The 16,146-nt window shown below is 64.2% G+C and overlaps 1 protein-coding gene across 1 annotated transcript in view; it reads right to left on the reverse strand.

Moving 5' to 3' along the window:
- Sorcs2 (sortilin-related VPS10 domain containing receptor 2) overlaps positions 1 to 16,146 on the reverse strand; it is a 150,077-nt gene that overhangs the window by 78,949 nt on the left and 54,982 nt on the right. Inside the window, exon 9 of the mRNA XM_013023893.1 lies at positions 14,419 to 14,518. Coding sequence (XP_012879347.1) covers positions 14,419 to 14,518 — 100 coding nt within the window. The remainder of the gene's footprint in view (positions 1 to 14,418; positions 14,519 to 16,146) is intronic.

Below are 16,146 nucleotides of genomic sequence, written 5' to 3' on the forward strand. Positions count from 1 at the left end.
CCTGCCCTCCGCCGGCACCCCTGCCCTCCGCCGGCACCCTGCCCTCCGCCGGCACCCTGCCCTCCGCCGGCACCCTGCCCTCCGCCGGCACCCCTGCCCTCTGCCAGATGGCAGAGACAGCGCCTACCCAGCAAGGCTCGGAGCCTACAGGTGCAAGTGACAGCAAAGTCCCCGGTCCCCAGTGACCAAATTCTCCACCTGTTCTGCTTTACAGATGGGGAAACTGAGTCCCTGGGGGCCCACATGCCCCCGTCCCCAGGGCCTCTGGTCCAGCTGAGGACCTCGCCCAGGCTGAGCTGACCAGGAAGGTGAGCATGGAGGCTGGGAGCAGCAAAACTCACCAGGAAACTCCAGCGGGCCCCAGGGCCTTCGCCCGTCTGCCCCCCTGCCTTCACCCGCACGCCCCCTTTGCCTGCAGACGGACCATGGGAGCCAGGAGCCCTGTGTCCCCGAGGCGCTGGCCTGAGCAGCGCGTGGCGGGCTTGAAGCTCACGTGCAGAGTGAGGAGAACTTCACCAGCGATCTATTTCTCCCGGGGACCCAGGCCGGAAGCGTGTGGGAGCTGGCGCGTGGGCCAGGTCTGCATGGAGAATGTCCACGGCAGCCACCACCCCGCAGGTTCGGGCCTCGCCACGCCCTCCGCCCTCCGTGGCCTTCAGAGCCACTCAGCTGCGCGGTCATTGAGACGCTGTCGGCTCACCGTGACCCCAACCCCCCGAAAATGTGATGGTCTCAGTTTCAGGCTTTCATGAAACAACAGAGCCCCTCCACTCAACTTTCTTAGCAACCCTCTGCCAGATGACTACACAGGTCACACAGACCACGCGCGCCGCTCGGCACCACGAGGCATACGGTGACCGCGCGGCCCACTCTGCAGCCCGGCGCGGAGGACACGTGGGTCACACATGGTGGTGCGTGCTCACCTGGGGTGGGCAAACCCGAGTGCGGAATACCCCACTCCTTCATCCATCCGTCACGCGTCCATCCATTCACCTTTGTGCCAGTGCTGGGACTTGAAGTCAGCGCCTGGTGCTCTGGCTCGGCTTCCACACCCCCACGTCCAGCTCCTTGCTGGTTAACTGGCCCTCAAGAGTCTCACACACTTCCCTGCCTGGCCGGGGTTTGGTGAAAGCCCACGTGAACGGAAGATGAGGAGGCCTCGGTTAGAGGCCAGCGTCAGCCGGCTGCTTTCTGCAGGCCTCTCGGGTCGCCTGCACAGACGGCAGCCCAGCCGCGTGGCCGCAGGTGTGTGCCTGCCTCCGGGGGAGCCTGCTCACACGCGACGCCCTGGGCCCTGGTGCACGCCCAGCCCTCTTCATTGCACACCCAGCAAAGTCACTTGGCTGGGAGCTGGGTCCTGCCGTGACCGGAAGCACGGCCTCACAGACCTGCCTGGCTCCTGTGGGGGACGAAACGCCTGGCAAAGCGGGGGGGGCGGGTACTGGCTGCAGCAGGCCCGGGAAGGCTGTTAGTCCTCTCGCCACCAATGCCCACTCGCCCAGGACAACGACCCCTTTCCGCCTCTCCAGAATCCACCTCTGGAGCCCGGCCTAGAGCGTGTGTGCGGAGTGCCATGCACCCCCAGCCCCATGGCAGGTGCTGGGACCCCCAAGGACAAATCCAACCCAGGTACTGTTCTTAGGAAGAGAGAGAGGGGCCACACGTCCCCTCGAGATAAAGAGCCTGGGATCCATCTCCCCCAAGGAAGGTCTCGCAGGCGGGCGCCAGAGCCTGGGCAGGTGCCAGGGACAGGCCGAGCCCAGGCACAGGGAGGGAGCCGGCAGGGAGGATGCACCTCCGTGCCCGGCAGCCTGAGGTTTGTTCCAGGGCCGGGCATCCTGGTGGCTTTTCAGCTGGAGAGGGACATGCGATGGCGTCTGCAGCTGTGCCGCAAGGCCACCCTGCCAGGCCAGAGCGGAGCAGGCGACCCGCCCTCCGACCAGCAATCAAGCAGACCCCACACCCGCCTAGGGAGTGGCCTGGTGAGCAGGGCCCGTGCACCCCCTCCTCCCCGGGGCCGAGGGGCTCTGAACCTGCTCCCCGGCTCCCGCCCACCCTGACGGCCCCCCACCCTCCCTGCTGCCAGCTGGCCCCATGGTGGCTGACTGCCATGGCCGCCACCCCGGGCAGCCTTCCCCGAGAAACCTGCCTGTTCTCATTTGGACTGACACCTGCCTTGTCTGTGTCCACCTGCGTCCATTCCCTCCTGGGCCTCCAGCCGACGGCTGCACAGCGCGGTCCCTGTCCCCACCACGCTCCCTGGCTGCTCCAGGCACACTGGAAGCGGAGTCTGTGGGAAGACACCCGTCCCCGCGCTGTGGAGGGGACACTGGCGCTCCCTGCACCCCTGTGCCAGCCAGGAGCCGGGAGGCAGAGGGCCCGGGGCGAGCGTGACCGGAGGCGTGGTGGAGAGGGGCTGGGAAGGCCCTGCCCGTGTCACACCATCCCACCCCGGGCCCCACACCTGGCGGCCGCCCTGCTCTGGGCGGTGTGGGGACGCAGCTCTGGGAAGTCCCTGCCCCTGTGGGAATGGTGGCGTGGGCTGGGACATGGGCCCGGCGGGGAGGGGCTGGCAGGGCGCCCGTGGACACGGCGAAGGCCAGAGCCCGGCGCCGACACTGCTACCACAGCACCCAGGATGATGAGAGCTACAGTCATGCGAGGCGGGTCCCGCTGCCCGCCCGGCCCTGCCGCCCGCCCGCTGCTTATGGGGTCATAAACCGAAGCGCTGCAGAAGGCCAGCTGCCTCCAATCCATTCCTCCCCGGAACCAGTCATGGATTTCCTTGCAGGTGCCCCTCACCCTTCTGTCAGAAACACCGCAGCTGGCCCTGGAGGCGGGGCGGGCCCCAGGGTCCCTGGCGTCCTCTCACTGGGCAGCCCCCATCCCCACCCAGGCACAGCTGCAGAACCAAGCGTCACCCAGCCCCGGAGCTTGAGCCTCTCCGAGAGCTGCGCCCAGCACCACTGGCCGTCCCCACCCGGCGCTAGACAGTGCCGTCCATCCGCGAGGACAGACAGATGGACGGTGACTCACCCTCACCGGCCAGGACCCCATCTGACCCTGTGTGACAACACAGGGCTCACCTCGACCTCCACATGCCACGAGGGACCAGGCCACAGAGGCAGACGAACCCCGCGGGATCCCCCACCATGGGACAGCCCGGCGCCCGCCTGCCCCACGGCTGCCCGCGCCTGGGCGGGGCGGGGCGGCTCAGGCAGGCCGGGAGGAGCGGGCCGGGGGCGTCTCTCGGATGACCTTGCCCCACCCCCAGGTCAGGACACCTGCGGTCCGGCAGGTGGTGGCCGCTCTGGTCCTCCCGGCACGTGGCCAAGCGGAGTTTCGGCAGCTGCTGTGATCCAAAGAAACCCATGTGGAAGTGGAGGTGAGGGCGGCTGTGGTCCCTGTGGGGGGGGAGGGACAGCCTCGTCTCCAAACATGACACGTGTGTGTGTGTGTGCGTGTGTGTGTGTGCGTGCACGTGTGTGTGTTTGGGTCTAAGTCTAGAGGTGCTAAGACACGGAGGACATCATGATCTAAAGGTCTGGGCACCCCCGCCCCGCTGCAGAAGAAAACTAGGGGTACAGTCTGGATGCCACCTGTGGTCTTGGGAGCACTGTCTGCGGAGGCCTGGAGCCCCCAGGCCCACGGCCAGTCCCCGGATGTGAGCAGGAGGGCGTGTAGGCTCTGTGCAGGGCCATCCGGCGAAGAGAGCGCCAAACCAAACCAACAGGGAGATGGCGAGCTGTGGGAGAGAAGCGGAGGACGGGCCACGGCCAACACCCAGAGCCCAGAGCGGCCCCGCAACAAAACCCACGTGTTACCGGATCCCAGCCGGAGGGCCAGAGCAGCAGCTGCACAAGCCACTGGACGGTGCGACCACCCATGTCCCAGCAGAAGGGATTCAGGTAATCCACGCAGACACCGGTGACCGGCCCGCCCGGGAGGATGGAGGGCCGGGCCCCGCCCGTCTGCCCCGTGGCATGCACAGGGGAAGTGAGGCACCGGTGCCCACGGCTCAGGACGGCGGCTCCCGGGGTGGGGCAGACGCCGCTCAGTAATGGGCGCCCTCCGCGGGTCACGGGACCATGCGCTCCTTGTCCTAGAACACACGTGCACAGCGCAATCAGGCACCAGCTGCCCGGGACAGAGCTCAGGTCCAGCCGTTCCCTTCGGTGTCCCTAAGCCGGGCTTCCAGACTTGCGCGCCGGGCTGCTGTCCTCGACCACAGACCCCGCGGCCAGTGCCCCGGACCCCATCCCACGCTCCCACGGAACGGGACCCAGCGTGGAATCCTGTGCGCTCCAGGGGCGGCCACGGGGAGGCAGGAACGGTGGCTCGGCCTGTAACCCCAGCTACACAGGAGACTGAGAGCCGAGAATGGAGATTTGAAGCCAGCCCGGGCAGGCATGCCCATGACACTCTTATCTCCCATGACAGCAAAAAGCCATAAGTGGAGGTATGGTTCAAGTGGTGGTGTGCCGGCCTTGCTGAAGGACAGCGTCCAGGCCCTGACCTCAAGCCCCAGAACCAGCACCGACACGCACACACACACACAGAGCTGTTCTCAGTGAGCTAACCCCACTCAGCCCAGGTCCTCATAGGTAAAGAAATTCACTGCGTTCCCCCCATCCCCTGCACGGAGCCAGCAGGGAGCCGCGAAGGGGCAGCGCTGGACCCCCCGCCCCCCCTCCCCCCTGCTGCACGGAGCCCCACAGGGAGCCGCGAAGGGGAGGGGCCGGTCCCCCCCGCCCCCCCTCCCCCCTGCGAAGGGGAGGGGCCGGTCCCCGTCAGTCCACAAGAACTCCCATGCTTCCCACAGTCTCATTTCCAGAACCCGGCTCTTCCGCCAGATGGCTCCCACGCAGGGTTGCTTAGTGACAGGGGAGCCGAGGGCCCCGCAGGGAGGGGGGGTGCGCATTCTAGAAGGGCAGGGACACACGGGACCAGCACCCTCCCCGCCAGACAGGAGCAGGGGCGGAGGCCAGGCCCGTGGAGGCCCGGCCTGCAGAGGCTGGACAAGGCCTGGCCTCCCGGACGGGAGGGAAGAGAGTCAGCCGCCTGCTGGGAGCCCAGGGCTAGGGGGCTCGGTCCCCTGGGGGACCTCTGCACTGCTGTCCCTGCCTGGGAAAGCCGTCCACTCACTTCCAGCGGCGTGGAAATGAAGATGGCGTCTGGAAGGGGCTGCGGTGTGGGGTGTGGGGGCCTGTGAAGAGAGGCCAGGTCCCCCACTCCTGACTCTTCTTCGAGAGGAGCCCCCACCCAGCCGGGGGACTCCACCCCACCCGCAGCACGCTGCTCCTCTAGACCAAGGCTCGGTGACTCTGTCCCAGGACAGATTTCTGTATTGCTGGGGAGCTATCCTTGTATTTTATCATTCATTCATTCATTCATCCATTCATTTTTGTGAGAGTCCTGGGGCTTGAACTCAGAGCCTGGGCGCTGTCCTTGAACTATGTTTGCTCAAGCAGGCGCTCTACCACAACAGCCACGGCAGCCCCACTCCTTTTGGCTTTTGGGCAGTTTCTCAGAGATAGGAGTGTCAGGAGCCTTCCTGTCCAGGCTAGCTTCTAACCGTGCTCCTCAGCACTCAGCTGGGATGACAGGCGTGAGCCGCGGGCAGCTCACCCTCAGCCTGTGCTTTGAAAGCACTGCGTACCGGGTCACGCGGCGCCGGCCCCGGCTGCCCAGCCCCGGCTGCCCCTCCGAGGACACTCCTCGGCCCGTGACCTCTGCTCCACGCGGTCTCTGCAGACACCATCGGTGGTGAACGTCTCTCTGAGTAGCCGGGCCCGGACCCACCGGGCCTCACTAAGAGAGGAGATCTGAGCACAAAGGCAGAGAGAACGGGGCCACACAGCCCTGGCGGTGACCCCAGGCCACAGTGGCTGGGAGCCCCCTACCCCAGGGCCCCAGGGCAAAGGCTCATGGGAAGCAGTAGCCAGTATTTACCTGGTACCCTTCACGCGCTGCCTGCCCACAGCAGGCTGCCCACTGCCATGCCCACCATGGCACCTCGGGGAACCCGCCGGGCGGGTGGGTGACGGAGTGAGGGACGGACGTCACCCTCCCGCCCTCCCCGGCTCCGGCATCTCCCTGCCATGCTTGTGCCGGCCCGGTGGCCTGGGAGAGGATCTCAACGCGAGGGGTAGCCGGCCCCAGGCGGGGAGGGAGACGGAGACGCCAGCGTTCATCCTGTGGTCACCGCCCGGTCCCCACACGGCCCCGCATCCGGTGCTCCAGCCTCCCCGTCATGAGTCCTGTCACAGACAGCCCCTGTGGCAGGTCGAGTCACCACCGTGAGACGGGAGGCGGGCCCGCCTGCTTCCTCCACTCACCAGCTGCTCCCTGCACAGACCTGCCATGGGTCACCTTCCCGGAGGGGCGCAGCGCCCTCCCCCACCCACCCGGCCTGGGGAGGCAGGTGACGGAGCAGGTGGAGGAAGGGAATCACAGTGCGCCGCTGTGGAAGGGATTCAGCGTTCGTCCCCACCATTGCAGGCCCCCGAGTCCCCGTGCCCCAGGCCCTCCCTGCCTTCAATTCTGCGGGCAGAAGCCCCCCCCTTGCATACAGGAGAACTCGGGGTGGTCCCCTCTGAGCTCTGATTCTCCCTCCAGAACAGCAGAGACCGTGCCGTCCCTCTCGGGTAGGCGGCGGGCAGCCCCTCCGGCCGATCTCCGTGGTGGGGATGCTGGCGAGTGCTCACGGGGTGGGACCCGACCCCAGACAGCAGCTCAGGGACTAACGATGCCGTGCAGCCCCCCCACAGGCCCCCACTCCCCATTCCCAGGTGTCAACGGTGCCGAATCTGGGAAAGCCTGGGCTGGGGGCGCCTCACCCCCTTTCCTCTGACCCAGCTTGGGGGTGGGGTGAGCAGTGGCAAAGCTCGGGGTCCGGGGCCCCAGGCAGGAGGCTGCAGCCGGGGTCCACTTCTAATCTGCCTGTCCAGTGCAAGTCTCCACTTCTCCAGCTCCGCTGTCATCATCCGCTCCGGGTGTTGGAACACAAAATGCACCCAGGACGCAGTACACGGCGGCCGAGGCTGTGTCCCCTCCCCGCCGCCTCCTCCAGGTCCTAACCACCCCTCACCGGGCGCCAGGCTGGGGCGCCCCTCACACCACCGCCCGCTATGCGACCCGTGCCCCCGGAACCTTCTGAGCCGCACTGGCAAAGCACAGTGCTCCGAATGGCCTGGACACAGGAAAGAACTTCACAAAAGTTGGCAAGGGGAAGGCACTTGGTAAATATTCATTGGATGAACAAATGATTATCATTATGATAATAGAATCCAGCCTACGGCACTTAATTCAATTCTCCTCTCCATGGTTGGTTATTAATCTCTATCTCCTCAGTAAGTGTGATAAGGCGAGTGGGTTCTTGCGTGGCTGGGACACTTCACACTCTGGAAAGCCCCGCGCGCTTCAACGCTTCTCCTGTCCTTGCGTCACTCCGGTCTCACGACAGCCGGAAGCCAGAGTACTGACGCAGCTCCCAGGCGCAGGCAGAGAGGCTATGAGACATCATCTCACACACACACATACGCGCACGCACGCATGCAGAGAATCAAAGATCAGAGCAGGGCAGAGGAAGAGGCAGAGGGTATTCTCTGAGGCTGACGGAACAAAGACTCCGCTGCTCTCCTCTGGCCCCAACGGGGTTGTACACTGGGACCATTGCCTTCCTTGTGTTTTTTTCCATACTTGCCTGCCAGTGAGCAGAAAGCATCACAATCGCATGTCTGCCACAGGCATATCAAGGGACAAGTAGATGGGCGGATGGACAGACAAATGCATAGATGGATGGATGGATGGACGGCGAACAGATGAACAGATGAATGCATGGGTGGATGGATCGATGAATGAATATATGGATAGATGGATGCACAGATAGATGGTGGGTGGTGGGTGGATGCATGGATGGATACATGGGCAGACGGATGGATGGATGGATGGGTGGAAAGACACAAGAGCAGATCAGATAAATAGCCAGGATAGATGACTAGGTGGATGGATAAGTGGGTAAGTAGAGGTAGGACCGCTGAGTGGCTGGGTGGGACATGGACAGATGGACAGATGAATGGTAGGTGGGTGGGTCATGAGCATGTAGATGAGCAAGTGGGCAAATGCACAGTAAACTTGGGATCCAAGCAGTATGAGCTCGTGCTCTTAAATGCTTCTTTCCCTTCTTGTGAGAGTTTTTGTGCAGATTCCTACTTGTCTCCTCTTCCTGGGTCTGTCTCCTCCATCCTTCCACAGCATCTCTCTTGGTCCACTCTCTCCCTCCCTGTACAAGCCCCACGTTCCAGCCGGTGGAGGAGGAGCCTTCTCCCACACAGTGGGGCTGGGGTGCCAGCGAGCGCCCTGTCTCGGGGGCCTGCTCCCCTGCCTGCACTGGCAGCTGGGGGTCTTGGTCTCTTTGGAAAGGGGCCCTGCGAGGACGTGCCAGCGGAAAGCCGCCCGCTTGACGCTGTTCCCAGCATTTCAGAAGGATTGCACCTGACCACGCCGGGGAATGCCATTAGAACGAGACAGTTTAACAGCCCCGCGCTCCCCTGGCCTGGAACGGGCTGTCTCGTGCAATCAGCGTCATCTTCACGCAGAAGCGTGTGTGCCGGGGCGAGGGGACCGAAGGTGACCCCTGCAGTTTGGATCTGAGCCACGGGGCTTCCTCGTGCAGCAGGCCTCCCTGCCCCCGCCCCCCTCTCCCCCCGTGCGTGGCTGGCTCTCGTACGGGGTTAACCTGGAGGCACCTCCTTCCCCAGACCCCACGTGCCCTGCAGATCGCAGCCCCCCCCCATCCTTTGAGAGATGCCTCGTGAATCGCTGCTGGGTGGGAATCAGGTCACGTGATACAGGCATGGCGCACACGCGCCTGTATCTTCTACCCACACCTCTGCAAAACATCTGGCCTACGAGCTGCAAACATCTGAGTTTTTCAGGGGGCTGAACACGGATCCCCAGAGCTGCCTTCTAAAGTGCTGATCTCGCCCGGTGCAGGGGCCCGGGCTGCTCAGGAGGCTGAGATCGGAAGATCACAGCTTGAAGCCAGCCTGGGCAGAAAGGTTCATGAGATTCTTATCTCCAATTCTGGGCAATTTCCAATTCTGGCAGAAAGGCTCAAGTAGTAGAACAGTAGCCTTGAGTTCAAGCCCCAGGACTGACACACACAAAAGAAGTATTCTTGTCTGGAAGTGGGTAAGGCCAAAGGGGTCACGGCGGACACGGGAGGGAGGTGGGGGGGGAGAATACTCATAACCCCTGAAGTAGCATCACTGAGCCATTCACTGTGGGTCAGGAGTGCCAGGCCCGTCCACTCCCAAGGATGAGCACACAGTTGGCAGTTTGTACCCCCAGGAAAAGGGTGCACCAATAATGCCCCAGGGAGGACCGTGAAGCGGCAGTTTGCCCTCAGTCCCTGGTCCCCCCACAACCCAAATGAGGACAGTGGGCAGCTTACAAAGGCTTTGGCTCCTGGCTTAGTGGACTCCCCTCCTGCCTCCCCCAGCCACAGGCTCAGGCTCTCGGTTTACCCCCCACGTCCTCATCCGTCTCCAGCACCGTCCACTCTCCATGTGTCCACAGTGGCTCTCAGCGCCGTGGCTGAAGTCCGTGTTGTCTGAGGATGGGTCCCTTCCTGCCTCTTGCTGCCCCTCTCCGCTAGGCCGATTCCCTCTCCCCTGCCCCCCCCGCCCCTCCCGCCTCCCAGCCTCCACCTCTCACCCACACCTTGTGCACCTGAACACGGTCACAAATCACCTGCCCCCAGCTTCCTCCACACCCCAAATACTGAGGACCGGGATGATGGGGAAATGCCGAGCCCCGCTGGGGTGTGTGCCCAGGGTCCTGGCGGCCAGGTCCAAGACACGCCGCCACCCTGCCCACCACCCAGGTGGACACACTGTGCGCTGCCAGGAGACGCCCAGCCCAGCCGCGCCCTCCCGCCGGGCTCCCGCCATGAGGGAGAGGCTGCATTTCATGCAAAGTCCAGCTGGACTCAGGAGGACACCTAATGGCTAATTTACACGGGACGACTCGATCCGTAATTGCTCTCTAATTACGCGACAATCCGAATCATATCTCGGCCCTGTCCTCGGATGCCTATTTGTCACCTGCGTGGAGCAGGGCTGCCGCCAGGAGCCGTGACCGGCGGCAGCGTGCGGGGCGGGGGGCGGTGCCACCACTGCGCACAATCACCTGGGTCATTACCCCCTGCACCCCAGCAATCACACGGGTCATTACCCCCTGCACCCCAGCAATCACACGCCGCCGCTGTCATGGGTGTAGTTCAATTTATTTGTACACCTAATCACAGTCTCCTCTGGGGAGCGGGTAGCAGATGCATGGATCGTGTAGAGTAAGCAGGGGTGTGGTGGGGAGCGTGGGGGGGCGGTGCAGGAGGGGCTGCCCGGGAGAGAGAGCAGAGCTCGCCCACGTTGTCCCCCCACCAATGCCAGAGCCACAGGGTTCAGCTGCCCAGCGGGCGTCCCCCCCCACCCTGATGGGGACCATGGCTTCCTCCACTTCCCCTACACCAGGACCACCCCCTCCCCCCTCATCTCCCTCCAGAACCCGAGCGTCTCCACACAGCACCCTTGGTCCTTGCTTGTTCTGGACCATAATGGCGGAAACACAAATGCCTGCCGGTTCCCAAGGAGGGGCGGCCCCGCAAACCTGAGCATCAGCAGATGCTTCCTCAGGGAGGAAGGAGAGGAGGAGATGCCCAGAGATTCAGATCCGCAACATCAAAGCCACTTTCCTTAAGGAAGGCTGTCACGTTTTGTTTAATGGCTCCAGTACAGTGTGTGGTGGAAAAACCACAGAAACAGAAATCAATACGCTGAGAGGTGGTCTTCCCTGGGCGGTCACCGGCCTCCGTGACCACTTAACGCAACATGGAAACGAGGACGTGGCGCGGCTAGCTCACCGCGCGCTGGAGCGCAGGGGAGACGCAGCCCGATTGACCGAAACCCCGACCCTCAGCAGCCCGGCCCCCGCTGACACCCTGGCTGCTGAGCTCGGCTCCCCATGGCTGACCACCCCAGTCCGCAGGGCACGTGGAGAGTAAGGAAGCCCAGAGCCCGCACGGCAGGCCCCGGGGTTGGACCCAGGTCCCCCTGTCCCCCCGGCCCTTGCTCTCCTCTCACCCTGCGGTGCCTGGCAGACAGCAGGGCTGGACAAAGGGCCCGGAGCCTTGACGATGGACAGGCGTCTGTCCCCTGTGGGGGAGACGGCTGGTGTCTCTTGGTCCCACAGTGTCTGCTCCTCGTTTGGCTGTTTGCTTTGAGACAACGAGGAGCTGTCTCCCACTGTGTTCAGTGACTTCCCAGAGCAGATCCACACGGAGCCATGAAACAGGCCCAGTGTGGGCATTCCATTTACAGAGTTTGAACTTGGGGCCTGGGCGCTGTCCCTGAGCTCTTCAGCTCAAGGCAAGCGCTTCCGGTTTTCTGGTGGTTCACTGGAGATAAGAGTCTCATGGGCTTTCCTGCCTGCAATGGCTTTTAATCGCACAGCCCCTTGAGCAGAGGACTGCATCAAGATGTCACTCCGTGGAGGTAGCCAGGAAGGGCAGCAGCCATTGGTCAGTGGACATGGGAGAAGGAGGCGGCCAGCTGGTGGCCAAGGTCAGCGTGCCGGGGCCCCTGCTGATGGCCAGCAGGCGCCGGCTGAGTAGACGACCGGGGTGGAGCCTGTCCAGGGGTCAGGGCCCTGTGGGAGAGCTGGCTGGACGCCTTCCACCCCAGGACCCAGTGAACAGATGGTCACCTGGGCCTAGAACCTGACCACCGTGTTGGGTCCCAGCTTCTGGAAGAAGGAGAGGGAAACTCCGTTCTTTCTGTCTCCTGGTCCCGGGTGCAGGGCCACTGCGGCCTGTGCCGACACGAGCCGACGATCGGCCCCTCACCTAGCTCATGACACGAGAGAACCCCAAAGGCCTGCGGGGCACGCGGCTGTCCCTGGGGGTCCCCGTCCCTCACCCACAGCCCTCGCAGAGCCGCGATGGACAGGTCACCAGGGACCTCCCCGCTGGGCCTCCCCTTCCAACCCCCGAGGGAGAGGCGTCTTCGTGACCCGGAAAAAAATGGCGCAGTTGGATGTGTCTGTGTGCAAGTGAGGAGAGCCGAACCTCCGGACTCGGCTCCCTGAACCCCCGGGGCCTCTGCACCCCATTTCCATGGTGGCTGTCCTGATGTCAGGTCCTGATCACACTCAGAAGAGAGCGAGGCCAAGCCTCGTCCCCGCCTTTGACCGGCCCAGGTGGGAGAGAGCTCCCTTCCGAGACCCACAGTCCTGGCTCCCACGGTCACCCGTAGGCTCCGGGAGGGATGCCTTCCACGCATTAGGCCGGTGTTTCGGGGTTCGCTCTGTTTCTAAGATGAAAGCTCTGCACACAGACATGTCTAGCTCTTCTCCATTTTTGCTCCTGGACTGGCAGGCGCTGGCTCCCAGGGGCGCCGAGGGATGCCTGGTGGAAGGGAAGGCCCACCCAGCTGGCTCCGCTCCCTGACAGCACCGTGCTCCAGGCCCTGGCTTTGCTCTCGGCCGCAGGCTGGAGACCCCACTTCATCGAGCAGGTTGGCTGATTTCCACACTCACCCCTGCTTCAGCCCCAAATAAAGAGGGACCAGGAAACCTAGGAGGATGGGCCCCATACGAGAGGAGGACAGGACCACCGGCCCGGGAGTCGCACAGTGCTAGAGAGCAGTCCGTGGTCTCCGAGGCCAGGATCTGAGTGGAGAGACGGTAAGGGTGAGGCCTCAGCCCCGGACCAGGGCGGCCAGAGGGGCCCAGTGCAAGCGCAGAGCTCGGGCTCCCCCGTTTCATACGGGCAAGCACAGCAGACACAGACCTGGGCTCTGGCTGAGGACAAGTGTGGAGCCTAGAGAACGCACGGCTGAAAGTCTTCAAACACCGTCCTCCCCAGCTGGGGGTGTCTACTGGCCCCGGATGGAAATGGCAGTGAGAACCGCAGGCAGGCTGTTTGAAGCCGATGGAGGCTGTGCTGGTGGAGGCTTGCTGGTGGAGTCTGTGTTGACAGAGGCTTGCTGGTGGAGGCTGGGCTAACAGAGGCTGGCTAGTGGAGGCTGTGCTGGTGGAGGCTTGCTGACAGAGGCTGCACTGGTGGTCCTGGCAGTCCTGACTCCTCCCCCCTGCCACGTGTGGCCTGAGAGCTGCTTGTCCATCTGGGACTCTCTCCCTTCCCCTGTAAGGTGGTGTGGGACTCCCCATGCTGAGGTCTGTACTCTCCCAGGTCATCCATTCAATGCAGAAGGTTGGTGCTTTGTCTTTTGGTGTAAACGTGAGTGTTTTTACATGTGTGCATGTGTTGTATAGTTTTAGTATTCATTCCAACACCAGTGAAAATTCACATGAATTTTTAATACAAAACATGGCTTTGGAAAGTGTTTTCCCGCCGGGCAGTCCCTCGGGCCGAGCCCCCAGGTGCTCGAGTCCTGGAGCCCGGATGTACATGCAGCCCAAAGCTGCTGGGGAGCTGGGGCAGGGGCAGGGGGCCCGAGCCGGGTCCCGGGGGAGCTGGGCGCGGCAGGGCGTGGGCCTGGTCTGTGGCAGAGGGTCCCAAAGCTCCCATCCAAGGCAGGAGAGACACAAATAGAAGGGGGTTCACGGGTCTCCTGAGCAGCTCACAAGTGCTGAGTCTTCCCTTCTCTGCATGGTGGGGCCAGGGTGGCACAGGCCATGGGAGGGGGCTTCCTTCTCTGCCGTGAACGTGCAGCATGGGAAGTGGTTTCACACACACACACACACACACACACACACACCAAGAAAAAACACAAGGTCCTGAGTTCAAGCCCAGAAAAACACAGCACAGCAGCCTCTGGAGAGCTCTGCAGATGGGGGCCGGCCTCGCGCCGAGCACGGCAAGGGGTTGAGCTCACACCCTGCCCTGCGTGTCAGTGACCTACACCCCAACTTCCTACAAGCAAACCGAGGCCTGGCACAGAGGTCAGGACCCGTCTGGCACAGCGCATCCTGACCTCGCTCCCGGGACCCCGAGTAGGGCAGGAGGCAGACCCGCACGGGCAGGAGACTCCCTGTTTCAGAACTAGCATGTGGGACAAAGCCAGGACGCTCACGTCATGCCTCGAGACCGCACACAGAGCTCAGATGAGGAACGAACGCCGCCGGATGGACAAGACTGAAGAACCAAGGGGCAGCCCCCCCCAACCCCCCCCCCCCGCAGGCACCTGGCCCCCAGCGGGGGAAGATACACGGGCCGGGCCAGCAGGCGGCCCTCCCTCGGAGGCCAGAACCCACTCATCAAGATGGACACGGCAGCATGGCTGCGGGGAGGTAGACGCCTCACCTTCGTGGGGACCGCTGTCCCACAGCCGGACAGGAGACGGTGCGGGGGCTACAGAGAGCCGGGGCCGCGGGGCCGCCCAGGCAGGCGCTTACCTTGCGCTTGTTGCTCGGGCAGATGTAGAAGTTGTCGATGACCGTGGTGACGCCGGGCTGGAGGGTGAGCTTGGTGTAGGACGTCCCAAAGTCCGAGGACCTGGGGAAGCAGAGGCAGAGCGGTCAGCGGCGCCCTCGGGGCCGGGCGTGCCGGCCGGCATCCTCACACCTCCCGCCCCCCCGCCCCCCGGGAGCAGAGCTGGCGCTCGGGGGACGGGGCTCACTCCAGGCCGGAGCGAGGCTTCGTGGGCATGCAGGCTGCCCAATGTGAGGCCCAGGCGGGACCTCCGGGAACGGGTCACGGCGGGACCCCAGGGCCAGCGGCTCCAGCCGCGTCTCCTCCCATGGGGCCCCCTCCTCACCTGTCACGGGCGGGGGGGGACATGGGGGGGCATCCGCCATGGGAGGGGCATCAGCGCTCATGCTTGGGAGACGCTGACTCGTCAGGTCTGGTCCTGGATTCCCCGCTAACACCTGAGCAGGCTGTGACCCTGAACTTGGGCTCTCATGGTCACCCATGAGACTATTCTGGAATACAGAGTGCCGTGTGCTGCGCTGGGGGAGGGGGTGGAGGAGGCCTGACCCAGCCCCAGCCTCACACCCCAGCAGGCAGCAAAGCCCCGCAGGGTGGCGTGTACTGCCACCAATGCTGTGAGGCTGTGTGGCCTGAGCGGCCCTGAGCCCCCGGGGCGAGGGGGAGACCTGAGCCCTGGCGAGGGGGAGGCCTGAGCCCTGGCGAGGGGGAGGCCTGAGCCCTGGCGAGGGGGAGGCCTGAGCCCTGGCGAGGGGGAGACCTGAGCCCTGCAGCTGGAGCACACCGCCCCCCCCACCTGCCTGGTGCCCCGGATGGTTACGCACCTCCCCCCGCTTTGCTGCCCCACCCGGCCTGCCCAGTGCCCCTGATGGTTCCGGCTTCTCCTGGTCAGGAAGCCAGTCATCTCCGGCTCAATGGCCGTGGGTCACTCCTAAGGCTTTGTCCTTCAAAGGCTTCAAGGTCACAAGGTCTCTCACAGGCCAAGCCAAGGAGCAGCTCCCAGCACCCCGGGACCTCACTTCCAGCCTTTCCCAGCAAGGGCCACGTGCCTGGGGGCCGCCCGGCCCCTGGCTGAGCCGCGCCGCCTGTGGAACCAGAGCATCTGTTCCCCAAACCTCCAAGAATCGAGCGTCTCTGGGAAGGAGGGAGAGGGAGGCTCATCCGCGGAGGATCGATGCAGGGATGTGGACATTATCAGCCGAGGAGATGCAGCCAGACTTCTGGCACCCCGATTCCCGACCCCAGCCGCAGTGAGACCCGCCCGCTGAGGCCGCCCGCTCTGCCGCAGCCCCCTCCCCCTCCCACCTCAGCCAGGGCTCTGCCAGGCGGGCCGGGGCTGGCCCGGGTGAGGACAGGACAAAGCCCCAGCCCCATAGTGCACGCAGTAACGGCGGGTGGGGGATGAAGAGGAGAGGAGGAGAGACGGCTCCCGGCTGGCGGAAGGCATTTTTCCCAAACACACAGCCACCAAAACCCATGATTCTGGCCTTGTTTGAACAGAGCCTTGGCAGATACAGTCCTGCTAGGGTGAGGCCCTGCACCCGCCCTAAACCGCCAGGACCAAAAGAGGAAACAGCCTCCCGGGATGACTGCAGGGGAGGTGCCCCCCATGGGAGGCCTGCCCCCCCTCCAGGGAGCCAGGGAGACTCTCCTCAGCCCCTCTGAAGGAAGCTAGCCCGGCCCGGCCCGGCCCA

The sequence above is a fragment of the Dipodomys ordii genome, unplaced genomic scaffold, assembly GCF_000151885.1.
Source record: "Dipodomys ordii isolate 6190 unplaced genomic scaffold, Dord_2.0 Scaffold71, whole genome shotgun sequence".
Taxonomy (NCBI): Eukaryota; Metazoa; Chordata; class Mammalia; order Rodentia; family Heteromyidae; genus Dipodomys; species Dipodomys ordii.